General features: G+C 44.7%; 1 protein-coding gene across 1 annotated transcript in view; it reads left to right on the top strand.

Annotated features, from left to right (window-relative positions):
* Positions 1 to 10,995: 10,995 nt before the first annotated feature.
* LOC143818152 (acidic mammalian chitinase-like) overlaps positions 10,996 to 17,866 on the top strand; it is a 28,758-nt gene continuing 21,887 nt past the window's right edge. Inside the window, exons 1-3 of the mRNA XM_077299557.1 lie at positions 10,996 to 11,029; positions 11,119 to 11,148; positions 11,498 to 11,699. Of these exons, the coding sequence (XP_077155672.1) occupies positions 11,005 to 11,029; positions 11,119 to 11,148; positions 11,498 to 11,699 (257 nt within the window). The 5' untranslated portion in view covers positions 10,996 to 11,004. The remainder of the gene's footprint in view (positions 11,030 to 11,118; positions 11,149 to 11,497; positions 11,700 to 17,866) is intronic.

Raw genomic sequence — 17,866 nt, 5'->3', positions numbered from 1 at the left:
CACCAGGAAGCCTCCCTGCTGTGCTGTGTGATCGCTGATCTGACACAGTGCACAGCAAAGTGTCAGATCGGCGATCTGTCACTTTACTGTGATGTTCCCCTCGGGCAAAGCAAAAATGTAAAAAAAAAAAAAATTATATGTGTAAAAAAAAAAAAAAAATTCCTAAATAAATAATAATAAAAAAAAAATATTGTTCCAATAAATATATTCCTTTAGCTAAATAAAAATAAAAAAACAATAAAAGTACACATATTTAGTATCACCGTGTCCGTAACAACCCGACCTATAAAACTGTCCCACTAGTTAACCCCTTCAGTGAACACCGTAAAAAAAAACGAGGCAAAAAACAACGCTTTATTATCATACCGCCGAACAAAAAGTGGAATAACATGCGATCAAAAAGACGGAAATAAATAACCATGGTACCGCTGAAAACATCATCTTGTCCCGCAAAAAACGAGCCACCATACAGCATCATAAGCAAAAAAATAAAAGTTACTTTCTTTACAATAAAGCGATGCAAAATTAATTATTTTTTCTATAAAATAGTTTTTATCGTATAAAAGCGCCAAAACATAAAAAATGATATAAATGAAGTATCGCTGTAATCGTACTGACCCGAAGAATAAAACTGCTTTATCCATTTTAATAAAAAACGGAACGGTATAAGCGCCCCCCCAAAAGAAATTCATAATTAGCTGGTTTTTGGTCATTCTGCCTCACAAAAAACGGAATAAAAAGCGATCAAAATATGTCACGTGCCCGAAAATGTTACCAATAAAAACATCAACTCGTCCCGCAAAAAACAAGACCTCACATGACTCTGTGGACCAAAATATGGAAAAATAATAGCACTCAAAATGTGGTAATGCAAAAAACATTTTTTGCAATAAAAAGCATCTTTTAGTGTGTGACGGCTGCCAATCATAAAAATCCGCTAGAAAACCCACTATAAATAGTAAACCAACGCCCCCTTCATCACCCCCTTAGTTACGAAAAATTAAAAAATTAAAAAAATGTATATTTATTTCCATTTTCCCATTAGGGTTAGGGCTAGGGTTAGGGCAAGGTTTAGAGCTAGGGTTAGGGCTAGGGTTAGGGTTAGGGCTAGGGTTAGGGTTAGGGCTAGGGTTAGGGTTAGGGCTAGGGTTAGGGCTAGGGCTAGGGTTAGGGTTAGGGCTGGGGTTAGGGTTAGGGTTAGGGTTGGGAGCTAGGGTTAGGGCTACAGTTAGGGTTAGGGTTGGGGCTAAAGTTAGGGTTGGGGCTAAAGTTAGGGTTGGGGCTAAAGTTAGGGTTAGGGTTTGGATTACATTTACAGTTGGGAATAGGGTTGGGATTAGGGTTAGTGGTGTGTCAGGGTTAGGGGTGTGGTTAGGGTTACAATTAAGATTAGGGTTAGGGGTGTGTTTGGATTAGGGTTTCAGTTATAATTGGGGGTTTCCACTGTTTAGGCACATCAGGGGCTCTCCAAATGCGACATTGCGTCCGATTTCAATTGCAGCCAATTCTGCGTTGAAAAAGTAAAACAGTGCTCCTTCCCTTCTGAGCTCTCCCGTGCGCACAAACAGGGGTTTACCCCAACATATGGGGTATCGGCGTACTCAGGACACATTGGACAACAACTTTTGGGGTCCAATTTCTGCTGTTACTCTTGGGAAAATACAAAACTGGGGGCTAAAAAATCATTTTTGTGTAAAAAAGAATATTTTTTATTTTCACGGCTCTGCGTTATAAACTGCAGTGAAACACTTGTTGGTTCAAAGTTCTCACAACACATCTAGATAAGTTCTTTGGGGGGTCTAGTTTCCAATATGGGGTCACTTGTGGGGGTTTCTACGGTTTAGGTACATTAGGGGCTCTGCAAATGTAACGTGATGCCTGCAGACCATTCCATCTAAGTCTGCATTCCAAATGGCGCTCCTTCCCTTCCTAGCTCTCCCATGCGCCCAAACGGTGGTTTCCCCCCACATATGGGGTATCAACATACTCAGGACAAATTGGACAACAACTTTTGGGGTCCAATTTCTCCTGTTACCTTTGAGAAAATACAAAACTGGGGGCTAAAAAATCATTTTTGTGGGGAAAAAAAAAAGAATTTTTATTTTCACGGCTCTGCATTATAAACTTATGTGAAGCACTTGGTGGGTCAAAGTGCTCAACACACATCTAGATAAGTTCCCTAGGGGGTCTACTTTCCAAAATGGTGTCACTTGTGGGGGGTTTCAATGTTTAGGCACATCAGGGGCTCTCCAAACACAACATGGCGTCCCATCTCAATTCCAGTCAATTTTGCATTGAAAAGTCAAACGGCGCTCCTTCCCTTCCGAGCTCTCCCTTGCGCCCAAACAGTGGTTTTCCCCCACATATGGGGTATCAGGGTACTCAGGACAAATTGTACAACAACTTTTGGAGTCCAATTTCTTCTCTTCCCTTTGGGAAAATAAAAAAATTGGGGGCGAAAAGATCATTTTTGTGAAAAAATATGTTTTTTTTATTTTTACGGCTCTGCATTATAAACTTCTGTGAATCACTTAATGGGTCAAAGTGCTCACCACACATCTAGATAAGTTCCTTAGGGGGTCTACTTTCCAAAATGGTGTCACTTGTGGGGGGTTTCAATGTTTACGCACATCAGGGGCTCTCCAAACGCAACATGGCGTCCCATCTGAATTTCAGTCAATTTTGCATTGAAAAGTCAAATGGCGCTCCTTCGCTTCCGAGCTCTGCCAGTCGCCAAAACAGTGGTTTACCCCCACATATGGGGTATCAGCGTACTCAGGACAAATTATACAACAACTTTTGGGGTCCATTTTCTCCTGTTACCCTTTGTAAAATAGAACAAATTGGAGCTGAAGTAAATTTTTTGTATAAAAAAGTTAAATGTTCATTTTTATTTAAACATTCCAAAAATTCCTGTGAAACACCTGAAGGGTTAATAAACTTCTTGAATGTGGTTTTGAGCACCTTGAGGGGTGCAGTTTTTAGAATGGTGTCACACTTGGGTATTTTCCATCATATAGACCCCTCAAAATGACTTCAAATGAGATGTGGTCCCTAAAAAAAAATGGTGTTGTAAAAATGAGAAATTGCTGGTCAGATTTTAACCCTTATAACTCCCTAACCAAAAAAAATGTTGGTTCCAAAATTGTGCTGATGTAAAGTAGATATGTGGAAAATGTTACTTATTAAGTATTTTGTGTGACATATCTCTGTGATTTAATTGTATAAAAATTCAAAGTTGGAAAATTGTTAAATTTTCAAAATTTTCACCAAATTTCCATTTTTTTCACAAATAAACGCAGGTAATATCAAAGAAATGTTACCACTGTAATGAAGTACAATATGTCTCGAGAAAACAAAGTCAGAATTACCAGGATCCGTTGAAGCGTTCCAGAGTTATAACCTCATAAAGGGACAGTGGTCAGAATAGTAAAATTTGGCCGGGTCATTAACGTGCAAACAATCCTTGGGGGTAAAGGGGTTAAAGAACTGAAAATGCTCTTTAGTGGAATTTGCAGCATTAGAAGGTCACATTCACTGAAAACAAAAGCTATTTAACTCCAAAACATCCTAACAGGCCAAGTTACATGTTAACATAGGACCCCTTCTTTGATACCACCTTCACAATTCTAGTATCCATTGAACTTGCGAGTTTTTGGAGAGTTTCTGCTTGTATTTGTTTGCATGAAGTCAGAATAGCCTCCCAGAGCTGCTGTTTTGATGTGAACTGCCTCCCACCCTCATAGATCTTTTGCTTGATGATACTCCAAAGGTTCTCTATAGGGCTGAGGTCAGGTGAAGATGGTGGCCACACCATGAGCTTATCTCCTTTTATGCCCATAGCAGCCAATGACTCAGAGGTATTCTTTGCAGCATGAGATGGTGCATTGTCATGCATGAAGATGATTTTGCTCCTGAAGGCACGTTTCTGCTTTTAATACCATGGAAGAAAGTTGTCAGTCAGAAACTCTATATACTTGCAGAGGTCATTTTCACGCCTTCAGGAACCTTAAAGGGCCCTACCAGCTGTTGCCCTACGATTACGGACCAAAACATGACTCCTCCACCTCCTTGCTGACGTCGCAGCCTTGTTGGGACATGGTGGCCATCCACCAACCATCCACTACTCCATCCATCTGGACCATCCAGGGTTGCTTGACACTCATCAGTAAACAAGACTGTTTGGAAATTAGTCTTCATGTATGTCTGGGCCCACTGCAACCGTTTCTGCTTGTGAACACTGTTTAGGGGTGGCCAAATAGTAGGTTTATGCACCACAGCAATCCTTTGAAGGATTCTAGACATTGAGGTTCGAGGGACTCCAGAGGCACCAGCAGCTTCAAATAACTGTTTACTGCTTTGTAATGGTATTTTAGCTGCTGCTCTCCTAATCCAATGAATTTGTCTGGCAGAAACTTTCCTCATTATGCCTTTATCTGCATGATCTCTGTCTGTGCTCTGTTTCAGTCACAAATCTCTTCACAGTATGATGATCACTCTTAAGTTTTCGTGAAATATCTATTGTTTTCATACCTTGTCCAAGGCTTTGCACTATTTAACGCTTTTCAGGAGCAGAGAGATCCTTTTTATTTTCCATATTGCTTGAAACCTGTGGCCTGCTTAATAATGTGGAACATCATTTTTAAGTAGTTTTCCTTTAATTAGAATCACCTGGAAAACTAATTATCACATGTGTTTAAGATTGATTTCAGTGATCCATTGAGCCCTGAGACACAATACCATCCACGAGTTTATTTGAAAAACAAAAAAATTGAATCATTATGACACTTAAATCCAATTTGCATAATAATTTGGAACACAGTGTAGTTTCCAAATTTGGGTTACTTGTGGGGTATGTCTAATGGCTCTTCAAATGCGACATGGCATCTGCTACTGATTCCAGCAAATTTTGCGCTCAAAAAGTGAAATGATGGTCCTTCACTTTTGAGCACTGCTGGTGCCAAAACAGTAGTTTTATCCCACATATGGGGTATGGCCATGCTCTGAAGAAATTTAAAGGGAACCTGTCACCCCCAAAATCGACGATGAACTAAGCCCACCGGCATCAGGGGCTTATGATTATGTAATGCTGTAGATAAGCCCCCGATGTATCCTGAAAGATGAGAAAAAGAGGTTATATTATACTGACCTGGGTGGGTGGTCCGATCCGATGGGCGTCGCGGTCTCGGGCCTCCCATCTTCATAGGATGACATCCTCTTCTTGTCTTCACGCTGCGGCTTCGGTGCAGGCGTACTTTGTCTGCCTATTGAGGGCAGAGCAAAGTACTGCAGTGCGTAGGCGCCGGGAAAGGTCAGAGAGGCCTGGCGCCTGCGCACTGCAGTACTTTGCACTGCCCTCAACAGGGCAGACAAAGTACCCCTACGCCGGAGCCGCAGCATGAAGACAAGAAGAGGACGTCATCTGATGAAGATGGGAGGTGCAGGACCGTACCGCGACACCCATTGGACCGGACCGGGACCGCCCCTGGGTGAGTATAATCTAACCTCTTTTTCTCATCTTTTAGGATACATCGGGGGCTTATCTACAGCATTCCAGAACCTCAAGCCATAGTGTACCGTATTTTTCGAACTATAGGACGCACCGGACTATAAGGCGCACCCAGGTTTTAGAGGTGGAAAATAGGGAAAAAAATATTTGAAGCAAAAAAAATGTGGTAAAATATTTAATATTATAAATAACATACTATTATATGTGGTGTTATTATATATAATAGTATGTTATTATGTTGGAAGCTGCGGGACCAGTGTGGTGTCTGTGAAGTACGATATGAAGATGCTGGAGGGTGAGTATAAGGGCTCATTTCCACATGCGAGGCACACGTCCGTATCTCGCATGTGGAAACCAAGCTCTGGCGCGGGCACTTTGGAGCGGAGCTGTGCAGCTCCATGTGTTCCTATACGGCCACTAGCTCCGCTCTGGAGTGCCGGCTCCACAGCTTGGTTTCCAAATGTGAGATACGGACGTGTGCCTCGTATGTGGAAATGAGCCCTAAGAATGGGTGCACAGGGCTTATAATGAAAGCACCACTCCAGCACTGCAAAATAACACTGGAGTGCTGCTTTAAAATCCCATGGGAGAACTATAACTCCCAGCATGTCCTGCAGATCCTATGACATGCTGGGCGTTATAGTTCACCAAAGGAGTGGCAGAGTGCTTTATTGTGTTTTGTAAAGACTGACCTCTTAATTGTGGCAGCCAGCCACACTGTGGTGAGGTAAAAGCTGGAGCATCCCATGGCTGCACACACAGAGCCCTCCCTGTTGTTGTTGCCTTTCCACAGTGCAGGACATAAGAGGAAGCTGCAGATTCTAGGTGGGAGTCTGAAGGACCTGTGATGATGTCAGAAGAGTGAGGGTTCTGAGCTGCCATGTGATGCTTCAGCCCGCCCACTTCTGACATCACACAGGTCCTCCCTGTGCACCATGGACAGCTCAGCGTCCAGCACAGGCAGGTATGCAGCGATCTCCTGGCCCCTGCTGCTGCCTCCTCCTCCCCCGGACACACAGATTCTCCCTGGAATCAGTGCTGGGGAAACTGTGTGTCGCTGCTTAAGTGCAGTATTCATTTGCTGCTCCCCGCTCACCGCTCAGCTGAACGGTGGGCGGGGAGCAGCTAATAAATATTCACTGCACTTAATCAGCGGGGCCATGTGTTTTCCACAGCAGCTGATTCCGGGCAGCGGGGACATCCTGAAGTGGGATAACAGTGTGATCCCACTCACTGCTGCCCCCCTCCCCACATGCTACATCCGTACTATAAGACGCACCCACACTTTCCTCCCAAATTCGGAAATATACGGCATGTAGTTTCTAAAGGTTAAAGGTGGGGGGGTGACCCCACCCACCTGGAATTGACGATGCCACTGTCATGTAAACACAGCAAGGGGACTCCAAAAAGAGTCTCCATTTTTTCAAAAAATTGGGCCACAGACACCACTTAAGTGGCATCAATTTTGCCAGAGTTTTTTAAAATGGTTGGTGAGGTGATTTTCAAAAATCATCAAGCTTTTAGTCTCCCCAGGATGACACAGGGGTAGAAAACTCCTTGCGGATCCAGGATTTGTTCATCTTGATGAACGTTAGTCTGTCTACATTGTCACTGGACAGCCGCATGCGCTTATCTGTCAGCACACAACCAGCAGTGCTGAACACATGTTCAGAGAGAACGCTGGCTGCGGGGCACGATAAAATCTCCAAGGCGTGATTGGCGAGCTCAGGTCATTTTTCCAGATTGGAAGCCCAAAATGAACAAGGGTCCAGTTCCACAGTCATGGCATCGATGTTAACTTGGAGATCCTCCTGTACCATCCTCTCTAGGCGTTGGCTATGCGTCAGACTTCTTGTCTCCTGTGGCCTTGCTAAGAATGGTCAAAAAAATTCTTGAAACGATTGGAAAAAATTGCTGTTACCACCAGATACGATGTTACTGTTACGGTTTGAGTGATGACTCGACAGTCCCACGGTGGGCAAATTAGAACTTAGAGATTCACTACATGCACCACTGGTGTTTTGTGGAAAAGCAGATGTAAGATTCTGTAACAGTCTCTGTAACAGTAGTCGGCATTACTACTTCAGATTCTGACAATCCGAGGGTTGCAGGTAGTGCAGCAAGAAGGCACTCATGTGTCTTGCGCATCCAGGAGGACCAAGTCCTTGTCTTGGTGGCGGCGAGGTGAGAATCATGCTTCCTTCCTCTGCCCTCTCCCCCCAACCTCGCACAACAGAAATTTGATCAAGGTCTCCATCATCTGATGAGTCTTTAATGCCCAGCGCCAGTTCGTCCTCCACTTTTTCCTCGGCCCCTGCACCTTCCTCAACAGTTTGGCTGCTACCATGCGCCCCCGTAATCTCTCTCCCGCACCCTCCAATGCCATCCGCCTTGGTGCTGCCAACCGTCTGGACCTTGGAGATATTATCCCTTCCGCATATGACTCCTCCTGTTCCTCCTCCTCCTCCTCTTGTTCCACCACCTGACTCCGAATACTGTTTAAGGTGTGCTCCAGCATGTATAGTTATGCTGATAATGGCATCGTCAGCACTAAACATCTTCGTCGCTACTTCAAAACTGTGCAAAAGGGTGCATAGGTCCCTGATCTGAGACCACTCCTGCAGCGTGATATGCCCCACCTCTGGATCTCGTTGGCCCAGGCTATACGTCATAACGTATTGCACCAGGGCTCGACGGTGCTGCCACAGTCGCTGCAACATGTGCAGAGTTGAATTCCACTGTGTGGGCACATCACATTTCAGCCGGTGAACTGGCAGGCCCAATGACTTCTGTAGAGATGTAAGTCGTTGAGCTTCGGGATGCGAACGGCGGAAGTGAGCACACAGCAACCGTGCTCTCTGCAGAAACCCATCTAGTCCGGGATAGTGGGATAAAAATTGCTGGACAACCAGGTTCAAAATGTGAGCCATACAAGGCACGTGTGTGACATTGCCAAGGGCCGCACCCAGGTTTGCAGCATTGTCGCACACGGCGTTCCCTGGCTGCAGGTTCAGTGGAGACAACCATTGATGGAACTTGGTCTCCAGAGCTGGCCACAACTCCTCAGCTGTGTGACTCACATTTCCCAGACATTTCAAGGTAAACTCCACCTGATGCCGTTGAGTCCTGATGACACCATAGTAAGGAGGTGTGCAGGATTCCTTCTGCGCAGTTAGAATGTGGGTGGCATTACCAGACAGGCTTTGGGTGCAGGTGGAGGACTGAGAGGAGGTGGAGGAGGCAGAAGCAGTGGAGGAACTTAGAGATACAGAGGATCGACGCGCAACTCGTGGGGACAGCAAGACTTGGACAGCAGCCCCTTCTACTGATGTCACCATAGTTACCCAGTGCCCAATCACCGACATGTAATGCCCCAGTCCATGTCTACTCGTCCAAGTGTCTGTGGTGAAATGCACCCTGTCACGCACAAATTTTCTGAAGGAAGCGGTGATGTTGTGTGTGACATGCTGGTGTAGCGCAGGCACAGCTGTCTTTGAGAAGTAGTGTTGACTGGGCACTGCGACGGACATAAAGTCTCGAAAATCCTCTGTGTCCACCAGGCGGAAAGGCAGCATTTCTGTAGCCAACAGCTTTCAGATGGTGAAATTCAACCTCTTAGCTTTGTCATGGCTAGGAGGAAATGGCCTTTTACTTGTCCACATCTGAGGGACCGAGGGCTGGCTGCCGTGCTTAGACGGGGTTGAGTAGGGTGTCCCCGGCAAACTGCTGGTCTGTGAAGAAGGTGCAGGTGAAGATATTTTGTTGCCTTGATCAAAATGTGGTGGTCTTGATGTCAGAGAGCGCTCAATACCAGCAGGTGTTTCCACTTGCAAATGGCCTGACGGCCTGCCAATCACACTGGCTGTTGCGGATAAAGAGGTGGAAGGTCTGCGTCTAAAACCATGTGCGACTGCTGTCCCCACAGTCACAGAGGATGAAGAGGCCGCGGATGCACTTGATGGGGCAGACGGTGGTTGGCCCAGCCCACTAGGCCACATTGTAGCACAATGAGCTTCCCACTGCAACCATTTACTGGGTTAGATGCAGTAAAAATTTAGATACACAGGTGGTGTAGCTTCACAGGCGGGCTACTCCGCTGACGTGCAGACACTGCTACTATGCCCAAAATGATTTACTGAGTTAGATGCAGTAAAAATTTAGATACACAGGCGGTGTAGCTTCACAGGCGAGCTACTCCGCCGACATGCAGACACTGCTACTAAGCCCAAAACGATTTACTGGGTTAGATGCAGTAAAAATTTAGATTCACAGGCGGTGTAGCTAGCTTCACAGGCGGGCTATTCAGATGACTGCCAGACAATGCTACTAGCCCAAATGGATTGGCTGAGCTAGATTACACCAAATGCTGTGACAAACACTTGCACAGCACTGGCACAGACCTGCCTGCAAAAAGTGCTATGAACTACTGTAACCTACCCTGAAAAGGGCTGATATTACAACTAGTCCCGACTCCTGACTCCATAAACCTATCTCTCAGAAAATTCACTCACAAAAAAGACTCTTAGACTGTATAGCGCCCACAGCAGCAGTGGTGCCGTCTAAGACTAAGCTGCAGCAGTGAGGAAATGGTGGCGACGGGGAAAATGGCTGGTTCTTATAGGGCAAGGACATGTGACATACACAGCCAATGACACATGCCCTTGCTTGTGTGCATCACATGCACATTGCTGTGTGTGTGTGCACTGCTGATAGGCTGAGAGACTGCACTGCCCCACTGTAAATGCAGGAAAGAAAAAAAAAAAGGAGATTGGCATTATTTCAGCACAGATCTATCCCCCACCCCTCCCCCCGCCCACTATACACTGAAACAGTCTATTAACAATGATAAACAGTTTTAATGTGAAAATCAAGTTAGGCTTTTGGTGAACGAACAGTTATCGAACTGAAACTCGAACAGCCGAATTTTAAGCAAATTGTTCGAGTTCGTCGAACGACTCGAGCACCGCCTAAAACAGCTTGAATTTGAAATTAACGAACAGTTCGACTTGAACACCGCTCATCTCTAACTACTAGACAAACATTCGGTACGTTCTCTCTATCTCTGTCATACTGAAGCACTATGCTGCTATTATGTCACTATATGGAACGTTTCTGTATGCACAACCTGCTGCACTCTTGGTGGTTGCTTATTTTACCTCCCCCTTATTCTGAGTCTTTCCTTTTTTACATAGGTACAATCCTTGAAGGGTACTTTCTATTATATAACTAATGATTACTCACCTCCCAGTATGAGTTTAGTAACTCAAATACTTCTAGTGCCCAATGGAATATTTGTATTGAGTTGCATCCAATTTAATTTCTGTGTGCTAAAGTCACCTTATGGCCCAAAATACAAAAGAGTCAGTGTTACACTGTAGGTAACTTTTCTTTATCTTTGATATCAGTTGTAGAGCGCGTGTCTGGGACAAAGTGGAGGTGACAGATATCTATATAAGAGAGCTACTCCTGTCAATGGATTTATTTCAGGAATCAAGATGAACAAATTCCTGCTTTTCACCTGTGAGTTTCTTTCAATTTTACTCTGTCACTGAGTACAGTAAAAGTGGCTTATGTTATTCTCTTAATCTTGCCCCATTAATTTTCTGCAGGTTTCACCTTCCTACTGCATGCGCAGTTAGGTAAGTCCATGTTATTCCACAGATTTTCTTCTCTATTATCAGATTACTCTGAGTTCTAGTCTTTTTATTGCGAAATCTACTACATTTTCTGTATGGCTGATTCCCATCAAAATGAACGAGCTTTAGCAACTGAGCGATCACACACTTCAGCCATGATGGAGTAAGGTTCTAATGCTCTCATAGCAGGATCTCAGTACTAGTCTTCAGAGAGACAAATACCATACATTGGTGTACATTCATACAAATACAGATATATATGTTTGGGTATTAATGTGTTTTTTATATAGTATTTTATTGTTTTTGTTGTACTAATTTATTTAATTGATTATTGTAATGTTCTCCTTGCCAGGCTCGTCTGTCAAGTTGGTTTGTTACTTTACCAACTGGGCTCAGTACTACCCTAGTCCCGCCACATATATGCCTGATAATGTTGATCCTTGCATGTGTACTCATGTGATTTATGCTTTTGCCACAATGACCAACAACCAGATCCAGACATTTGAGTGGAATGATCCGCAACTCTATGCTTCCTTAAATTCCCTCAAGAAGTAGTGAGTACCTTTCTTCTGTAATTGCTTTCATTTCCCGAGTCCCATTTGGAGGTATATATTTATTTAGGAAACACTGATGATTACTTTGTTATATGATTATGTCATTTAATCAGTCAGGATATGGGGGTTTCCAATAAATTGGTGCCTATGAGTATATAAAGAGTTGATCAGTCCTAGGATTATCCATGACAGCTGCTCATTAGCCGTGTGTTAACGCTGGGTCACACATAACAATATCGTTAACGATATCATTGCAACATCACGCTTTTGGTGACGTAGCAACGATCCTGCTAACGATCTCGTTATGTGTGACAGCGACCAACGATCAGGCCCCTGCTTGGAGATCGTTGGTCGATAGGAATGATCAGTACCATTTTTTGGTCGCTGATCACCCGCTGTCATCGCTGGATCGGCGTGTGTGACTCCGATCCAGCGATGTGTTCACTTGTAACCAGGGTAAATATCGGGTTACTAAAGCTGGAGTTACACTAAATGACTTACCAACGATCACGACCAGTGATATGACCTGGCCGTGATCGTTGGTAAGTCGTTGTGTGGTCGCTGGGGAGCTGTCACACAGACAGCTCTCTCCAGCGACCAACGATCAGGGGAACGACTTCGGCATCGTTGAAACTGTCTTCAACGATGCCGAAGTCCCCCTGCAGCACCCGGGTAACCAGGGTAAACATCGGGTTACTAAGTGCAGGGCCGCGCTTAGTAACCTGATATTTACCCTGGTTACCATGTAAAAGTAAAGAAAAAAAAACACTACATACTCACACTCTGATGTCTGTCACGTCCCCCACCGGCGTCCACAGGGTTAAAACTGCTTTCGGCAAGAGCGCTGCTAATGCACGCGCTTCCCTGCACTGAATGTGTCAGCGCCGGCAGTAACAGCGGTGACGTGACCGCTGCGCTCTGCTTTACGGCCGGCGCTGTCACAGACATCAGAATGTGAGTATGTACTGTTTTTTTTTTTACTTTTACAATGGTAACCAGGGTAAATATCGGGTTACTAAGCACGGCGCTGCGCTTAGTAACCCGATATTTACCCTGGTTACAAGTGAACACATCGCTGGATCGGCGTCACACACGCCGATCCAGCGATGACAGCGGGTGATCAGCGACCAAAAAATGGTCCTGATCATTCCCATCGACCAACGATCTCCCAGCACGGGCCTGATCGTTGGTCGCTGTCACACATAACGAGATCGTTAACGGGATCGTTGCTACGTCACCAAAAGCGTGACGTTGCAACGATATAGTTAACGATATCGTTATGTGTGACTCAGCCTTAAGCGCAGGGCCGCGCTTAATAACCCGATATTTACCCTGGTTACCATTGTAAAAGTTAAAAAAACAGTACATACTCACATTCTGATGTCTGTCACGTCCCCCGGCATCCACAGGGTTAAAACTGCTTTCGGCAAGAGTGCTGCTAATGCACGCGCTTCCCTGCACTGACTGTGTCAGCGCCGGCCGTAAAGCAGAGCACAGTGACGTCACCGCTGTTACTGCTGGCGCTGACTCATTCAGTGCAGGGAAGCGCATGCATTAGCAGCCGAAAGCAGTTTTAACCCTGTGGATGCCGGCGGGGGACGTGACAGACATCAGAATGTGAGTATGTAGTGGTTTTTTTTTTACTTTTACAATGGTAACCAGGGTAATTATCGGGTTACTAAGCGCGGCCCTGCACTTAGTAACCCGATGTTTACCCTGGTTATCCGGGTGCTGCAGGGGGACTTCGGCATCGTTGAAGACAGTTTCAACTATGCCGAAGTCGTTCCCCTGATCGTTGGTCGCTGGAGAGAGCTGACTGTGTGACAGCTCCCCAGCGACCACACAACGACTTACCAACGATCACGGCCAGGTCGTATCGCTGGTCGTGATCGTTGGTAAGTTGTTTAGTGTAACTCCAGCTTTAGCCATATCATACAATAAGAGCCAAGAGCTCTTTAGTTATCTTTCTTGTTTTATTCAGTTCTCCTGGCTATAAAAACAGGCCAGGACCAGAAAAGACAATGTTTTATTACTCCAGAGAGTGAAAAAAGAAAACAAATCGTATTGTGTCGAAAGAATGCAAAGCATGTCTGTGTATTTGCATATGGCTATCCGGTGCTGCAAATCTGGGCCCCATACAATGGGTGTGTGTCTGGGAAAGGGGTGCATAATGGAAATGAAAATGGTCTCAGAGGAGTATGTGGGAGACTATTGGGTGCTTGCACCGTAGGGAACCAAAAGGGATAATCTGTGAAGTGTAGGAAAATGTTTTAAAAAAACATTGCACTAAAGTTGCTGCTTATACAGTGCACCAAAACAGTGTGCGTGCTGCTGCTTCTGGCCCTGCAGGCTCTATTATCTCTCACACATGGCAGACCTCAATGGACCCTTTCTCCTCATAAGCAGCACACATGTCATCTCTCAATTCAGATTCCAGTCCACAAACTGAATCCAGACTTCTAACCAGATCCCAAAATGATTTGAGTCCCCAGACCGACCCCTGCCTAGACAAATACACTGATACTTGTTGCTCCTTGCTCCCGAGTCTTCAAAACTTCCAGCCCCATTGCACTAAATATTGCAATCCATATAGGCATATACTGTATACAAAAAATGCTTACTTAAAATAATAATAAATAAAACCTTTAAGGTGTCTTGGTAAACTCCGGTAATTATGGGAGTAATTCAATCTGTCTTTAACATGTTCTTATTACTCCAATCTCCAGACTAACAAATATTATTAATTATTACCAGTCCTATAAATGAGATATTTATGGGACTCTTGCACGTATGCACCTGGGTATATATAATAGTAATGCAATTTGCCTTAGAAATGTCTCTTTAGTTCCAATGTGTAGTCTAACAAGTGTTATCAATAATGTCTATTTCACTATATATAGCCATTTGTGTAGTTGGTTTATTGATGCTATAGCTAAGGGGCGCATTGACCTGAAAGGTGTAATAGTGTCAGCTCCTTCTTTTATGGTGCTTTAATGATCCTTGTAGTTTTAGTAATATCTTTAATAAAAATCTATGGATTTTACCACATACGGATGCTGGCTCCTCTACTTTTTCTGTCAGACAGCCTCCTTCCCTTTTGACTGCAAATAAAGGGTGGCGGTGGTTGGAGGGAAGAGGCAATATGGCCAGGCCACATAAAGACAAATGGGCACAGTGGCAGGGGGAACATAAATGAGATGGCACACAGTAGGTGACAGGGTGTGGTCGGAGAAAATGTCAGGTGAGGAAAAACATCTTAGGTTTGTAGCAGTGATAGTGATTACATGACTAATAATTATTGCAGTACAGCGTCAGCAAAAAAACAGGCCAAAAACAGGTTCAGGAGCTTGAGCTGGCCTGCTCCTTATCACTGTTCCAAAGTGACTGCCTATAAGAGCATCGTCATCCACAGTGTCCTCCATCACGCTTCCCTGCACCTGCCGAGGGCAGAGCAAAGTACTGTAATGCACATGCATGGTGAAGGGCCAAAGTGCGCCGCTGCATGCAGTACTTTGCTCTGACCTCGGCAGGGCAGAGAGAAGTGCGATGGAGAACACTGTTTAGATGATGTAGGACATTTCATCCTCATGGAGCAAGAAGGAGAACATTGATTGCATGAATTGCCATATCAAAACCAGTGACGCCTATCGGACTAGACTGCCCCGTAGATGAATATAATAAAAGCAATTTTTTGTGTGTTAGGTACAGCTAACTGGGGACATACTGTATATACAGTATATATATATATATATATATATATATATATATATATATATATACAATTCTAGTATGCTGAAACAGAGAGCTTACAGGTGCTGGTCCTACGTTATATTGTGAAAAACCTGGTGATAGGTTCCCTGTAAGTAAAACAATGTTGGCTTCCCATTTTCCAAATCATTGTGAAGGGGTTGGGAAACTGTTTACTACAGGGCCCAATTCATCAAAGTTGTTTTGAAAACTGTTGTAAAATACTTTTAAAAAGTCATCAAAATGTTATGCAATATGTAGTTGCACAAAAATGTTGTGACTTTTGGTGTCTTCATGCCACTTTGAAGCAATTTAATAAAAATGGGTGGAGTTGGGGAAGAGATGGGACAGAATAGGGAGTGGCTATGTTCGCTTGTCTAATTCAGTAAAGGTGTCGACATTTCCTATGCCAGAAATGCTACTAGTCATTGACTGGAGTAGATTTTTTGGTGAGGAGCATTGTTATGATCCTAGTGGCTGAGGATCACAAAACAGACTAGCTAAGTTTATGAACATAGACACGAGCTCTAGGGAGGTGGTAACTGGACTGACCGCAAACCTGATCCTAACCAACACACTAAAGGTAGCCGGTGAACGTGCCTAAAATCCTGGACGTCCCGACGCAGCCTGAGAAACTATCTACTCCTGGAGGGAAAGTAAGACCTCACTTGCCTCAAGAGAAATCACCCCAAAGATATAGGAAGCCCCCAACAAATAATAACGGTGAGGTAAGGGGAAAACACAAACGTAGAAATGAAAACAGATACAGCAAATGAGGCCCGCTAATACTAGATAGCAGAAGACAGATAGGGAACTGTGCGGTCAGTAAAAAACCCTATGCAAAATATCCACGCTGAGAATACAAGAACCACCACACCAACTAACGGTGTGAGGGGAGAAACTCAGCCCCCTAGAGCTACCAGCAAGCAAGGAAATCACATATTAGCAAGCTGGACAAGAAACAAAAAAAACAAGAAACATATGACCACTAATGGTCAAAAAATTAACCAAGCAAAACTTAGCTTCTCTTGAAGAGACTGATAACGAAGGACTGCAGGAGAGCTCCAAAATAGCACTGAAGACATTGACAGCAGGCAACAACTGAGAGTCCAGGTGAACTAAATAGGAAACCAGCTAACAGATAACGAGACAGCTGATCAAGCCTCAGACCTGCAGAATGACACAAAGAGCCACCAGAGGGAGCTCAAAGACAGCACTCACACAGTTCCAGTTGTGACCACAAGAGGGAGCCCAAAAACAGAGTTCACAACAGTACCCCCCCCCCTTGAGGAGGGGTCACCAAACCCTCATCAAAACCCCCAGGGCGATCAGGATGAGCCACATGGAAGGCATGAACCAAATCGGCCGCATGAACATCAGAGGCGACAACCCAGGAATTATCCTCCTGACCATAGCCCTTCCACTTAACCAAATACTGAAGCCTCCGTCTAGAAATACGAGAATCCAAGATCTTCTCCACCACGTACTCCAATTCGCCCTCAACCAGCACCGGGGCAGGGGGTTCAACAGAAGGAACCACAGGCACCACATACCTCCGCAACAAAGACCTATGGAACACGTTATGAATGGCAAACGACGCTGGGAGGTCCAAACGAAATGACACCGGGTTAAGGATTTCCAAAATCTTATAAGGACCGATGAAGCGAGGCTTGAATTTAGGAGAGGAAACCTTCATAGGAACATACCGAGAAGACAGCCATACCAAATCCCCAACAAGAAGTCGGGGACCCACACCGCGACAGCGATTGGCAAAGCGCTGAGCCTTCTCCTGTGACAACTTCAAATTGTCCACCACATGGTTCCAAATCTGTTGCAACCTATCCACCACAGAATCCACCCCAGGACAGTCAGAAGGCTCAACCTGACCCGAGGAAAAACGAGGATGAAAACCAGAATTGCAGAAAAAAGGCGAAACCAAAGTAGCAGAACTAGCCCGATTATTAAGGGCAAACTCGGCCAATGGCAAAAAAGTCACCCAATCATCCTGTTCAGCAGAAACAAAACATCTTAAATAAGTTTCCAAGGTCTGATTAGTTCGCTCGGTTTGGCCATTCGTCTGAGGATGGAAGGCCGACGAAAAAGACAAATCAATGCCCATCTTAGCACAAAAGATCCGCCAAAATCTGGACACAAACTGGGATCCTCTGTCAGACACAATATTTTCAGGGATGCCGTGCAAGCGAACCACATTCTGAAAAAATAGAGGAACCAAATCGGAGGAGGAAGGCAACTTAGGCAAGGGCACCAAATGGACCATTTTGGAAAAACGATCACACACCACCCAGATGACAGACATTCTCTGAGAGACTGGAAGATCCGAAATAAAATCCATGGAAATGTGCGTCCAAGGCCTCTTCGGGACAGGCAAAGGCAAAAGCAAACCGCTGGCACGAGAACAG

The sequence above is a fragment of the Ranitomeya variabilis genome, chromosome 3 (assembly GCF_051348905.1).
Source record: "Ranitomeya variabilis isolate aRanVar5 chromosome 3, aRanVar5.hap1, whole genome shotgun sequence".
Taxonomy (NCBI): Eukaryota; Metazoa; Chordata; class Amphibia; order Anura; family Dendrobatidae; genus Ranitomeya; species Ranitomeya variabilis.
This window is presented reverse-complemented; position numbering and strand designations above follow the sequence as displayed.